The sequence below is a fragment of the Andrena cerasifolii genome, chromosome 9 (assembly GCF_050908995.1).
Source record: "Andrena cerasifolii isolate SP2316 chromosome 9, iyAndCera1_principal, whole genome shotgun sequence".
Lineage (NCBI taxonomy): Eukaryota > Metazoa > Arthropoda > Insecta > Hymenoptera > Andrenidae > Andrena > Andrena cerasifolii.
In genome coordinates, this window is record NC_135126.1 from 5,687,150 (window position 1) to 5,700,609 (window position 13,460).

At 45.8% G+C, this 13,460-nt stretch overlaps 2 protein-coding genes across 2 annotated transcripts in view; both read right to left on the bottom strand.

The window, feature by feature from the left end:
- LOC143373084 (uncharacterized) overlaps nt 1–7,866 on the bottom strand; it is a 74,607-nt gene extending 66,741 nt beyond the window's left edge. The window contains exon 1 of the mRNA XM_076819965.1: nt 7,784–7,866. The gene's annotated coding sequence lies outside the window, so the exon portion shown is untranslated. The remainder of the gene's footprint in view (nt 1–7,783) is intronic.
- A 537-nt stretch (nt 7,867–8,403) lies between these two features.
- Nucleotides 8,404–13,121, bottom strand: LOC143373090 (uncharacterized). Its single transcript, XM_076819982.1, has 7 exons — nt 12,244–13,121; nt 11,858–11,986; nt 11,599–11,785; nt 11,238–11,519; nt 10,448–11,170; nt 10,228–10,367; nt 8,404–10,158 (listed from the first exon to the last, which is right to left on the bottom strand). The coding sequence occupies exons 1-7, from the start codon at nt 12,322–12,324 to the stop codon at nt 9,913–9,915; spliced, it is 1,788 nt and encodes a 595-aa protein (XP_076676097.1). The 5' UTR covers nt 12,325–13,121; the 3' UTR covers nt 8,404–9,912.
- Nucleotides 13,122–13,460: the final 339 nt, after the last annotated feature.

Genomic DNA, 13,460 nt, shown 5'->3' on the forward strand with positions numbered 1-13,460 from the left:
TAAGTTTTTAATAGTGTATTCGGAAAAATAAATATCTCCCGGCCTAAATCATCCCAGAAACAGTTTCCCCGCGGTGGTAAAAATCCGCCGGTCCCCCTCGTCGTTTCCTGCGAACGCGACTTTTCGGAATTGCGCTCCCGCGGCTACAAAAACTAATTTGCTTGCAGGCTGAAAAGTTCACCGGTCCCGACCCGACGAATCGTCGCCTAGGCTAGAGCAGTTGAATTTCCAAACCCAACGTGTTTTTCCAACCGCCTCGACCTAGGGAGGAGGGTCGCTGCGGTGTCTAGCCAGCTAGAGACAAAGCTCGGCTGAACACCGCGTGACGTCTACATCCGCGAGGATCATTAGCGACATTCCACGGCGTCAATCGCCTTCGGAGCTGCGAGCTGCGTGCCCCAGTCGACTACCTGTCCGTGGCCAGAGGTGCGAGTAATTTTTCAAACAGGGACGCACGCGACCGCCCTTAATCGCCGTCTCCCTGGCTCGATCGGCCCCTACGCACCCGAGGCGCGCACGTGTGCGCAAATATTTGAACGACGGCCGCGATAAACCTGTTCCAACCTGGAGCAGCGTGGCGTCGCTAAGGTGTCCAAGATCCTCGGCCATCAAACCGAGAATCCTCGAAGTTAGTCGAGGGAAGCAATTTTATGCCGAGCTAACTTAGCTTTCGAAAAAGACAGCACAGCTTAGCTTAGCTTTTAGTGGAAACGGTTCCAAAACGATGTAGGTACTGAAGCTAATTTTTTAAAACTTAGCACAGCATTAGCTTAGCTCTCGGGTGGATTTCCGGCTTTAAGACCGTCGCGAGGAAATTAATAATAACTAATTAATTGTCGGTCACGAATTGTTTATGAACTTTTCTCTTCGTATCGCTTCGCCAAAATGCGCGACGGTCTTTATCAGTTCCGTGACACATCAAGAAGAATCGTTGCGCAGAGGATCTCTTTTTCTTGCCACTGGGGCACTGATCGGTCACGGAACTGACAAGTGTGTTTAGACCTTTAAGCTCTGGATGGACATCATAGCGCCGTATCCGTTCCCCGTTCCTCGGTCCCTGACATTTCAGAGGTGGTTCTTTCACTCTCTTACCTCCGCGATCCGAGGCGCCTGTAGGGCGCGCCTAAACCAGGTCGACTCGACATAACTCTTCTCTCTCTGCGTTTCCTGTCTAACGCAATAACCCGCACGCGCGCTGTGCACGTAACATCAAACGCGTGGAACACGCCCGCCGGAAGAAGGGGGATATGAACGAAAACGCGTGATTCCTGCCTACGGTTCACTGTTCGAGGACTCCAACTTTGCCCCTTAACTCTGAATACAGTGACTCACGATCATCATCTGTTAGCCTCCCCAATATTGACCGACCCTTAAAACCACCGGGATCTTTCAGCTGAAGATCGCGCTGCTTGCGCGGTTAAAATTCAAGGGAATAACATTGCCGTTTGTACACTTCGGCTTTACGTAACCTTACTGTTTCCGTATTTGATCTAGCAGGACGGGTTACGTCAATTCGCGTTTCAAGTTTCCCAATTCAATTGTTGCTTGGGGCCAACGCGCTCGTTCTTCCTCTTTTCACCGGCGTATTTAATGCAGCATCGGCGGCGCGGTACCGTGTTTTCGCGTTCGCAAACAATGCCTGTTACGCCGTAATTGAATCGAACAAAGAAACGGATCGAAAAGCCAGCGCGCTCCACGGTCGCTCCGAAAGGAAATTTCCTCCGGTCGCCGCGGCACCGTGACTCGGAAATCGCGGTTGCAGGATCGCGAGTGCGGTCTGGATTTTGCCAGCGCGCTTCCTGCCGGTTGCAGCCAGCCGGGCCAGCTCACCGGCGGCGTGAAAACGCGTACCTAATCGGCGACGGATTTAAGAAAAAAAAGACGGGTTGAGTCTACAGAAACGTGTGGAAATAAAATGAGCCGTTTATTTTGAAAGTGGCGTAAGTCCATTTATGTTCGAATCGAGATATTGAGGGGTTTGCGTTGGATTAAATTTAAAAATATGGGTAACAGATAACATAGCGGTGTAATGTTTTTGGCTTTCCAAGGGTGTTAAATTCATCGTTCCAATTAGCATAATTAACATTATTTAAGGAGTAATATGTGTTTGATGGCTATGAACGGACTTACGCCACATTCAGAATCAATGAAATGATGTTTTCAATTCTTAAGAAAGCACAAGTCCATAGGAAAAGTAAATTTCCCTTGAAACAAAAATAAATGTATACACTTTTATGTTATAAAGTCAAAAAAATATTCAACTTTTATCCTTTGTTAAGTAATTTTTACATTAAAATTAACCAGCATATTTTCGTTTTACAAAATTTTAATGATTTTAAATATATTAGTAACAATTTGCTTCGCAATGAAAAGATCGTGTAAAAATGTAACTGTTAAGATAGCTAACTCGATTTTTTCGGAAAATGGACTTACGCCACTTTCAAAATAAACGGCTCAAATAGAGTGTCCGCACGAAATCATAATATTTTTACGAAGATAAGGCCAGGGCCCATTTTTCGAGAAAATGAAGTGGTAGTTTGCTAAAAATGGGCTAAGTGTAATAGTGCGGAAAAAAATATAGCGTTTGGATAAAAGGATATACTTCCGAATGGCCCCAGTGGTCGATCGACACGAGGTTTGAGGGGAGGGGTGGGGAGGGGGTGTGGAGCCCAAATCTAAAATTGTAACTTCGGAAATTTATTAGTCTCCGAAATATTAATAACAAATAATTGTTAATTTTTCTTTTACAAACTATTTTTTTTAACTGCGTATACGTAGCCCTAACGGGGATTCATCCTGCCCCCCAATTGGTTCTACAGACAGTTGGCCACGTTCCCCCCATGTCCGCGGGCCCCTCAGGCGTATAAATGGCACGCGTATTTAGCTGAAATTCAAAGCCAATTTTCGAAAACGAAGCGCGATATTAAAAACTTGTATTCTATATTTCCGTCTTATTTTGAACCATAGAATCACCCCCCTAGAGTATTGACTATCAATAAAGTAATAGGTATCCACCCTGTATAATAGGAAGGAGCGAGTTTCCGCAAGTTTCTGATTCAAATCTCCAAATTCACATCGGTTTGCTACCATACTTTACGCGCCCGCGAGCGGGCGCGCGCTCCCGCACTCGTCTAGCCCCAACCAATACTAATACCCGGAACAAGTTGAAAAGTGGAATGCGTTATGTCGGAATAAGTCAGCAGACATACTAAAAGTTCTTTATCAATATCTCTGAAACTAATAAATTCCCGAAGCAACAATTTTAGATTTAGGGTCCGCACACCCTCCCCACCCTTCCCATTAAACCTCGCGTCGATCGACCATTGGGGCCATTCGGAAGTGTAGCCGAATAAAATCATAATTTTTCTCAGAATGGGGCCCTCGGGGCCTTCTGGGTAGGGGCCCAGGCGGCAACCGCTCATCGGCCGCCCGTTAAATCCGCCACTGCGCGTAATGTATCGGCCTGGACGCGGCCGCCGAGGAAAACGAGGAAAACGAGGGGGAAAAGGAGAGGGCGAGGCGTTAACGCGCCCCGACGCGGGCAATTGTGCAACTCATTGTTCGAACGAGCGAGATGAGAACTTGATTTCTGCTGAACCGTAGGAACCTTCCACCAGTTCGATCCGTTCGCGATTTATTCGCATCGCCGGAGGGAAGCTTGCCCGTGCGAAGGAAGCGCGTGAACGTGTGTAATTAAAAAGGACGAAGCTGCGCTGCAAGTAGTTATCGCGGCGCGCAGTTCCCACAATTGGCAATCAAACTGGCAGCTATGGGATTTGGGTAGCAGCGAAGGATCTCTCCTGTTTGAAATTTCAGTGCTCGAGTGACTTTTGGAAGATGACGGTCGTGTTGAAAGTAGAATTCCTTTTGCTAACTGCGACGATGCAAGTGTGCCCATGCCTCCCCGGTATTTCCTGTACGAAAGTGTCCAAACAAACGGCGCAACTGCGCGCCAGACGATCTTACGAATGACAAAACGATTACTGCGAACGATCGAGGCAATGACGCACCAGTGATGGTTATAACTACGGTTAATTGCACCCGTTAATTACTCTGGCCTCTGGCCGGCCAGCTACACTGCCGCTGGCTGCGTTTCGTGTTTTTCAACAGCCCACGTGTAGCTGCTTCCGATGTTTACCGAGAAACTGCGTTAAATTCAAAGACAACCGCTGCACCTCGTCTCGCCGAGGCTAGAGGAATATTTTTAACGGCGACTTAACACGCCCAATGCCACCGCGAAATGTCAACAAGTGAACTAAATAAATACTTTATACTTCCACTTCGCTAATCCCGAGTTTACTTCCGTAACAAATCAAAGAGAAGTCTATCCACTTAACGGGGTATACCCGTTTGAACCCTCGGAAAATGTATACATTTTGTGGATTTTTTTACAAGTCAACGGTTTGATGCAGATTTCCCGTTTTTTAACTATGTTTACATAGTATTATGAACTACTTATAAAAAAAGTTTCAGTTAAAAAACTATTGTTTTTCGGAAGTTACGGATACATGTCCGAAAGTCTCTCGATTTTAGACGGCTAAACGGTGGCCCTAAAAACTCGCGCTACGTTCAACCGATTCACTTCCAATTTTGCATGCAGAATCATAATAAGATTCCGCATCGTCCAACGAAGGCTTTTTTTATTTCGATTCCCCGTTTATTATTTATAAAGGAAAAAGGTGGATTTTTCTCTTAGAAAAATTTAACTTTACCTTTGATCTCTCACCATTTCTTTATTTTTCAAAATTTTCAAAATCGCCTTCGTTGGACGATGCGGAATCTTATTATGATTCTGCATGCAAAATTTGAAGTGAATTGGTTGAACGTAGCGCGAGTTTTTAGGGCCACCGTTTAGCCGTCTAAAATCGAGAGACTTTCGGACATGTATCCGTAACTTCCGAAAAACAATAGTTTTTTAACTGAAACTTTTTTTATAAGTAGTTCATAATACTATGTAAACATAGTTAAAAAACGGGAAATCTGCATCAAACCGTTGACTTGTAAAAAAATCCACAAAATGTATACATTTTCCGAGGGTTCAAACGGGTATACCCCCTTAACGAACTGAATTAACAGGTATTCTAGTGTAAGACGCGCTTTTTCTTACACAATTTTTGCTATATTTCTATTAAGCATCTATGCAACGATAAAGATTTCACTGATAATACAATCAACATACAACTGTACGCGCTTGGAGTGAATCGTTAAGTGTTCCTTGTCCCACGGAGGCATGTTTGGCGTGCAACGGGTTAACGTGCCATTTGAACGAAGCGGGGATTTAAGAAATCTCTGACTTGGAGGCCGACGCGGCGAATGCAAAAGATGAATCGTGCTTCTGGCGTGGGTGGCGGTTTTTACGGGTGGAAGTACCTGCGGTCCTGCGAGACACGAGTAAACCGGTCCTAAGAAAAGCGCGCCGCAAAGGCTGGAATGTGGCGGAAAAGCAAAGAAAATCCCTCGGATGCCGTGGAACGAGTCTCGTCCATGGAACGCGCGTTAGGTGGTCTACGTGCATACCCCAATGCCGGATAAAGACTTCAAGGGAAAAGTCCGCGAAGGAGATTCAATCGGCTGTTTACGAACCTTCCTAAATACTCTGTCTGGAAATAGTGGGGCCACTAGTGCGCCAAGAACCCGTTTCAATCCACCCCTTCCTTTCTATGTATTCATCGCGCGCTATTTACTTCAACGCTGAAAGGCTTGAGTGCGATTAATTTGGACTGCTTATATATATCTATCGGCAAGTTTGAATAAATTCAAGCGGCGCAAACAACCGTCTTCCAACTTCTTTATCGCGGAGACCTGGGTGCTTCCATGTCTGTGGAAAACCGCGATAATGTGTCGGGACGGTTTATTCTCCTGCCAGAGTTATATAAAGAAAACGCTGAACTTTGTATTCCCTCGACAAAAGGGTCTGCTCGAGATGCAGGGATAACGAGGCGCCATGGTCCGCCAGAACGGAACCAATATCGAAAGAAGTCGCTTTTTTTTGTTCGAATGGATCGCGGTTATCAAGCCGCGCTAATAGGATTCAAAGGAGGGGCTATCGGCTTGCAACTATTTTCTGGGATCACTCTTCATCGCGTACCAGTTCCGATCGACCGAGTTCAAAGAGCACGCCTCGTGCATACACCTCGTATCGATGAGTAAAAACGGACCTTCCGTGCTGCTTCAGCTAAAGTACTTCGTTTGAAGATGGCCTAATCAGCTTTCGGCCAGGCTCAAAGGAGGAATCCGATTATACGAGATAATGCTTGCAAGCAGGCCCCATTTCGAAGTATTATAATGTAGACGCGGATACTCCTCGACGGTCCGGGTATAAGAAACAACCGTAAGATATGCAAGATGACCCACCAGAAACAGACCACCTCATTATCTTCTTCGTTGTTGAGCATGAAAAACACTTCCCGAGGTAAACTAATTCATAACGCCGATCGGGCGTGAAAACAACCTTTTTCTCCAAAGGTCGTTACTGGTCGGAGATGCGAAGGGCGTTAGTACATTTTTCAAAGAGAACTATAGACTTTAAATAATAGAAAGAAGAAAGGAGGCTACTCTTAATAATACCAGGAAACTATAATAAGAGAAGTGGCGTCAGTGTGAATGCAGAAACACAAAGGGAGAGTTACATTGAAGAATCTATACTGCCGCTGGCGTAAATTTCGAATCTACATTTACGGTGGTGTAAATTTCGAACCTGAACTGTTTCAAGGTGACTCGGAACGAGCTACATAAATTCAAACTCCTGAAAGGTAATTTGAGTCGATATCGATGGATGTAGTACCTAGTCATAATTGCCTGAATCTTCCTTGATCTAAAATCTCGTGATTCCATTTTTCCAAGATGGCGGACATTGCGAAAGCGCGCGAAAGAATTCGCGCGTCGTATTACACCCGCCGAACAGCGTTACCGATAATGATCATTATTGTGCATGAGAATTTCTCACTTGCTCCGGCGCGCTTCGCAATAGCCGGCAATAACGCAACAACAATGTGGATGCATAACGAGCTGGCGTTGCACGCGCAAGGGAAACCGTAAACATTGTTACTCTGACGAAACGTTACAATGCTCTTGAGAAAGAGCAGCGCCAGAGAGAATCTTTCGTTGACAATCCACGGACAAGTAGAAACACGCTCGCGTGCTTCCCCCTCCCGGCCCCCTAAAAAAATAAAATGGCAGCAGCGACGCGAGCCGTTTCTATGCAACATTTCTGGCGACTCCGTGACCCCCTCGAAACATTCTACGGTAACCGTGGAATGTGTGCATCGAGTTCCGAGTATTTCAGACTGGAGACGAATGGATGGCGACATCCATTCGGATATTCGTGACGAATGTCACGCGCGAGGAGGGTCAGGAACGGTAACGCGAACGAACGCGTCGACTCGGTCGACTGGTTGGAAAATCCACAAGTGGCCGAGAGACCTGCGAGCCTCGCGAACGCTAGCCCGCTGCTGTATACTTTATGCAAATGACTCCACGGGAGAACGTTTATGATATCTTAAATTGCGCCGATAATAGAACGTGACTGGTGTACTAACAGCGTTCCTTGCTTCCCGAGGAATGGTATCTTTCCAACGGAACGAGTCCGTGCCAAAGGAACTGAACGTCAAATCGAGTTACTCGCGAGAAAGACGAGGAAAATTACGTGAACGTTTAAAATCTAGTCATCGTCGGTTGACACGCATCTAAGGCGACCAACAAGTGGTGGCAGATCGATCCACCTCACGTGCACCTTCGGTTTCCACGTTCCGTTATAAGTTATCTAAAATGTACATCAACTCACTTTGGAAGCGAAGCTCGAAACACCGCCGCGACTGCTTTCGATGTTTTCCAGCTCGTCGGGTTGGGCTCGAGGTCTGGTGTAAAGGCCAATTGCACAGGATGGATCACACTTTGTAACAGTTCGAAGGTGAGGCACAAAAATTCGATGTTTCACAGGTTCGGCACAAAGAAAGGAGAGAGCACATCGGTTACTGTTTACCGTAACGCCCTGTGTAATACACGATACAATTATACGGTTCGCGACGGAGGAAAACAATGTACGCGGTGAACGCGGCGAAAAACAGATCGCGCACGCTCGGCGGTTAGCGAGCGAATGACTCTGTTTCTCTGTTTGGTACCCTCCCCTCCACAAGGCACTTCGGCAAGGGCCAATAACCTCTGGTAGCGTACGTGCGAAGGTCGTGACGATCTCTCGACCGTGTCGATAATACAGCGCGGATTATCGACAAACGATATCAGTCACGAATGATGCAGTGTTTGCACTTCTCCGTCTAATCGTACGATTTTGTTTGCCGTTACTTTATAGTACAGTATGGAACCGTTGTGTATCAGAGATAAGAGAATTAGTAAATATATGCTGAACGGAAGTAACTTCAATAGCATACTATACTTCACAATCGCTTATATGAAAATTCAGTTTTATTCAATCGCACTACTGAATACCACATACTTTCCAATCGATGCGTTACAATTAATTTGCGCTAACCGTTAACAATCGACGAATTATTTAGACATATTTGGAACAATATACGAATCTTTGAAAAAGCGTAGATATGTCGATGACGTATGTACTTTGTGCGCTTGCTTCTCGATGATATGACGTTTTAATTAACATGTACTAACGCGTCAATGTAAATTGAATAATTCATTTCACGGTTTGATGGTCAGATACCGTTCGTTTTACGCAAATCAGAGGATATTTTGAAGCCATTCTACTTGCCCATTTTTGGTCTCAGTGGGCCTACTTTTAGTAAATTATACTTCGAAATCCCAGTAATTAGAGACGCTATCTTTTGGCTATTATTTTTTATCATGAATGATTGCAATGGTGAGGAAATTACAATGCCCTTATTATAAAAATAAAATTGTATACATATATGTATTTTCGTATGTGTATGGATACTTTGTACATAAAATATATTTTCCTGTACTTTTAGCTCGTATATATGTATACACGTCCATGGCATGCGATTCTGTAATCTAATATATCTCGATTATTGTAATTTTATGGCCAGGATTTCCGATTACCATACTTTAGTAGCTCGTGCCAGCAGGTACGCCGAATACACTGCCAGTGGTTTAATATAAATTATGCGTTTAAATAATTGGTTTCGAAACATTACGAGAGAAAAGAGAATGTCCTCTGTATATAGACCAGGTGAAGAAAAACCAATTCGCGCAACACTGTTCTTTCGGGGGTGAAAAGAAACACGGTTGAGAAGCAATTTTTATATGTCCATAAATACGAAATTCCACCGCCCGTCCATGATATGCGATAACAAACAACTCATCACCTCAGCAAAAAAAACAATAAATTCAGGCACGTTGAAAATATATTACATATTATCTGTTTAATACTTAGGATTAAGATATCTAAAATTTTCAGCAGTTGCATACGCATTTAATTCGTTGCATGGTCGACAATAAAAATGCCTCTGTCTTATATTAATAGTATGTAAAGCCTACATAAAAACAGTGATCGTACCTAAATGTAATAATACTTACTCTCCTAATTAAAAATTCTTTAACAAATCCTGATACAACGAGTCTCGCAAAAGAGCGTCCTCCTTTTATCATCTCATCGCCGTCTCCTCTTAACTTTAACATTACATTTTTGGTCCATTGAATATTGCTATCTCTTCGGTTTCCAACTAGTCGTATATCATCGATAACGAAAATTCGAAATCATCTTCGATTCAATAACAAACGTAAAGATTTAAAAGATATTGGAGGAGCCGCTAAGTGCTGCGTTTAGGTACCGCAGTCCCGTAATGTCGTAAAGTGCTATTCGGTAAAATAGTAACAATACTATACACTACCTAAAAAAACCTTCGCGATTCTCTCCCCCCTCCTCTTCGTCGCGTTCAAGAATTTCGCAAATAAGATTAAAAACAAAGGTAGAAGCTTACGCTAAGCAAGCTCGTCCGTGCACTGTTTCCTTTCCTCCTCGACTCGCTGACGAGTACGATTGAACGCCTCGGTTTTCAAGAAATCTACTGTTTTATAGACCGTCGTATTTGGTGGGGATTGGGTTGGCGGCAAGCTCGAGGATGTGAAACTTTCTGTCGCTTCTAAATCAAGATCCAAATATTGCAGAACAACGAGGCGCCGATTTGAAGCAGGGATGAACGCATTTTGATCCTGATAGTAGTATATCTGAAAGAAAGATCGTAGAATAAAACAGTACTGATGAAAACTAGACAAAATATATCGATCTGTTCCAACCTCTTCTTTATCGTCGAAAGCGTTATTATCTTCGTCGGAAGTTGACTGGTGTCGATTCGAGTGCGCATGCGCTGGCGGCGTTGGACTAGGGGCTGCTCGAATTCTTCCTCTTCCCGGTGGAGATGCTAATTGTAGAGGTCCTAAAGGCACAACGGGATTTTACATGAAACTTCCCTGGTAAAAACTGTCTGTCTTACATCGCGGACGTAGATGGCTATACCTTCCACGGGAGATTTATTTAAAGGTGGCTTGAGTTTCCTATTGATGCTCGGCGGTTCAGCGGGCGAGTGTTCAGCAGAACTCATTTCCAAGACCGTCATTGTCGGCCCTGGGGAAGCTTCGTTACTAATAATCGATGTAGAGTCGCTAGTTTTCCTTCCCGGCTTTAATTCCCGGTACACGACCGGCGGCGGCGGTGCCATTGTCGTTGGTACAGAAGTCGAGGTGTCCCGGACGAGGGGACTCGGCAAGTTTGAATACGTAGCGGTCGCTGAACTTTCAGAACGAGGACTAGACGGTTCCTCTTCTTGGAAGTCGTAGCGGAATACGCGCGGCTCCTCGACACTGCTAGGGGCAGCGTTCGAATAGAAGTGTTTAGAGGACTGATCGATCCACTGGTTCATGTCGGGCGCTTGCCCCGGCTGGTGAGATCTCGGGAAATCGTAAGACTCGTCCGTGACGATCGCAGTGGCAGGTGTCGACGGCGCGGGGGTCGCCGGGGTGGTGGGTTTTGAGCTTTCCGTAGCACCATCTAAATTCAGATAGTTATGACCAGGATTTTCAGGTAACATGTGCGGAGGTTTTGGTGGTCTAGGAGGCGCTGGTAACTTTTCAGCGGAAGGCGGTACAGCGGAATCAACGATTCTGAGCTTGCCAAATCGTTTTCTAACGCTCCAAGAACCGATCTCCGCGTCGCTTGAACCTTGCGGATGTTTGGTTTCACCTAGCATAAAGCATCCAGTTAGACGTCAAGTTATAGTAAGCGGAAACTCGTGCTAGGGAATAGTCACCTGAGGAGGGAAACGTTTCCCAGTTAACGCTAGGCACGGGAGCAGTCCATTCGTCATCGGTGAAGACACTTTCCGCGTCGGTGGTCGTAGGTGACCTAGGTGGAGATGGGGCCAATCGTCTCGGTGCATCGTAATGTTCAGGGCCTTGACCGAGGCCCGAACTGAGAGAACTGGTGTCGTTCAGGCGACGACCAGAAATGCACTCGCTGATAGGAATGTAAGGACCAGAGATAGTGCTAGTGGGTGATATCGGCGGAGACTCTTGTGTTTCGAATTGGAACACTGTAAGAGAATTTCGTTGTATCAAACAATAAGCTCAGACATAAACTCCTTAAATGGCTTAGACAATAACAATGTATACTTTGACATTGCTGCTCCTCGTCCTGCGTATACGCCTTCAAACCGCAAACTTGGCAGACTGCGTCCACCCACTTGTTCATGTCAGCATCGCTCTCGGCTACTAAATAGTATGTCCTTTTTGGTGTTTTAACATTAAACATGTACTGATACTTTTGCTTCCGGTTCTCAAATCTTAGCCCAGCATCTACCTGCGAACGAACAAAGACGAATGTCCACTGCGAAGTTACAAAGCACAAAGAGCGAGTTGAACAGAAAAGTACCTGCTCGCATTGGTCAAGATCGATACGACCTTTCAGCTTCCTACAACGCCTGTCCGTATAATATTCCAGAAAGTATTGTCCAGGTAACTCCCCGCTGTGCCGAAGGGCGAACCACCTTTTCCTCCATCGCTAACAATAAACAAGTACAGCGGACGCATTAGATCTCACACGCGAATGGATAAACACGCCAATGCTGAAGATTGAAAGGCGTACGATATTTCATGCTCGGTAACGTAGCGATTATCAAGATTCGAGGTTAGAGTTGGGAAGAGTTGAACGGCGGAACATGGAAACGACAGTTGGACAAACGCTGAGGAACGTAAACAATGAAAAATTGACGAATGGATGGAATTGCGTGCTCGCTATGGTTTCTCGTAGGTACTAACCGCTCGCCAAAGTTTCGTGGGTGGCGATTTAATGAGCCACCCTTCGTGCACTATCTCCTGGCTAGTTTTGAGCACCTCCATTCCACTGTGGCGTTGGCCGCGAACCTTTTAATAATCGTGCATTGTTATGGAGTGCGTGGAACCACCGACAACAACGATGGCACGCTCGTCGTTCATTTATATCTATTTTTGGACGGCGCACCAGCGATCCCACAGCAGATATGTACCGACCGTCTAGCGATTCTATCCACGACGGATGCACACATCAACGCAACAGCTTCCCACCACTGGCGCGCGTCATCCAACCAACAAACACCCTCCGAGGAGTCAGCCGAGAATCAAGGAGCAACAACAAGAACCGAGGGACGACGACAAGCAGAGAGAGGCCCGATTATCGCTGTCGTGCCTCCATTACCACCACCATCTTGGCCACGCGTGCCAAGCCATGTCAAGCATCGCAGATGACACACGCTCCAACACGCTCCTCTTGGGCTGCGCCCCCCTGTCCACGATCATCCAGCCGTCCAGCAACGCGCCATTATTCCCATCCAGTCTTGAATCATTATTTCGCCGCCAACTTACTGCTCCCGTTATGAAAATCTCTCTCTCCCTCTCTCTCTCTCTCTCAACTCATTCGATTAACAGGCCTGAATGACGCGTCGTCGAATCGCCTCGTGATCCAAATCAACGGCGCAGCGGCGCGTGCGGGTCGGAAGCTCTCTCCGGTTCTCTGTCTCTGAATCAACGCAAACAAAGAAATTCCACAGCCAGTGTGACGATCGATAGCCAATGCAACTTCCTCCAGATAAGCGCGACATCCGTCGCTGAAATAGACGATAACAAGTATCGTTTATATGCGAACGTTCGGGCGAGAACGATGAAACGAAGTGAAATTGCACGGATTCGCGCTGGTTGCCGAGCGAGTCGTAAGATCGCAGCCCGTCAGCCAATTGCGAGCCATTTGCTTTCTCGGCTGCGATGTTCCGGATTTCTCGATTACAGGCTATTCTCTGAATCATAATATTATTCGTGGGCTAAACCCAAGCTCTCGTTTTCGTATTGGTTAGGCAATTATATTTCCGTCGGAGATTACGAGCTGCGGTGAGCTTTTCTCGTGTCGTCGCACAGATGCCTCTTCGGCGCAACGAAAGATGTCTGTATCGTTAATTATTATCGGCGATAGGCGTTGGAACTCAGAGCTCCGCTAATTACGGGCA

Coding starts and splice junctions, on each gene's coding strand:
- LOC143373090 (XM_076819982.1), bottom strand. CDS start 12,324: ATGGAGGTGCTCAAAACTAGCCAGGAGATAGTGCACGAAGGGTGGCTC. Junction 11,786..11,857: donor ATCTTGACCAATGCGAGCAG/GTACTTTTCTGT, acceptor GTTCGTTCGCAG/GTAGATGCTGGGCTAAGATT. Junction 11,520..11,598: donor CGAGGAGCAGCAATGTCAAA/GTATACATTGTT, acceptor ATTCTCTTACAG/TGTTCCAATTCGAAACACAA.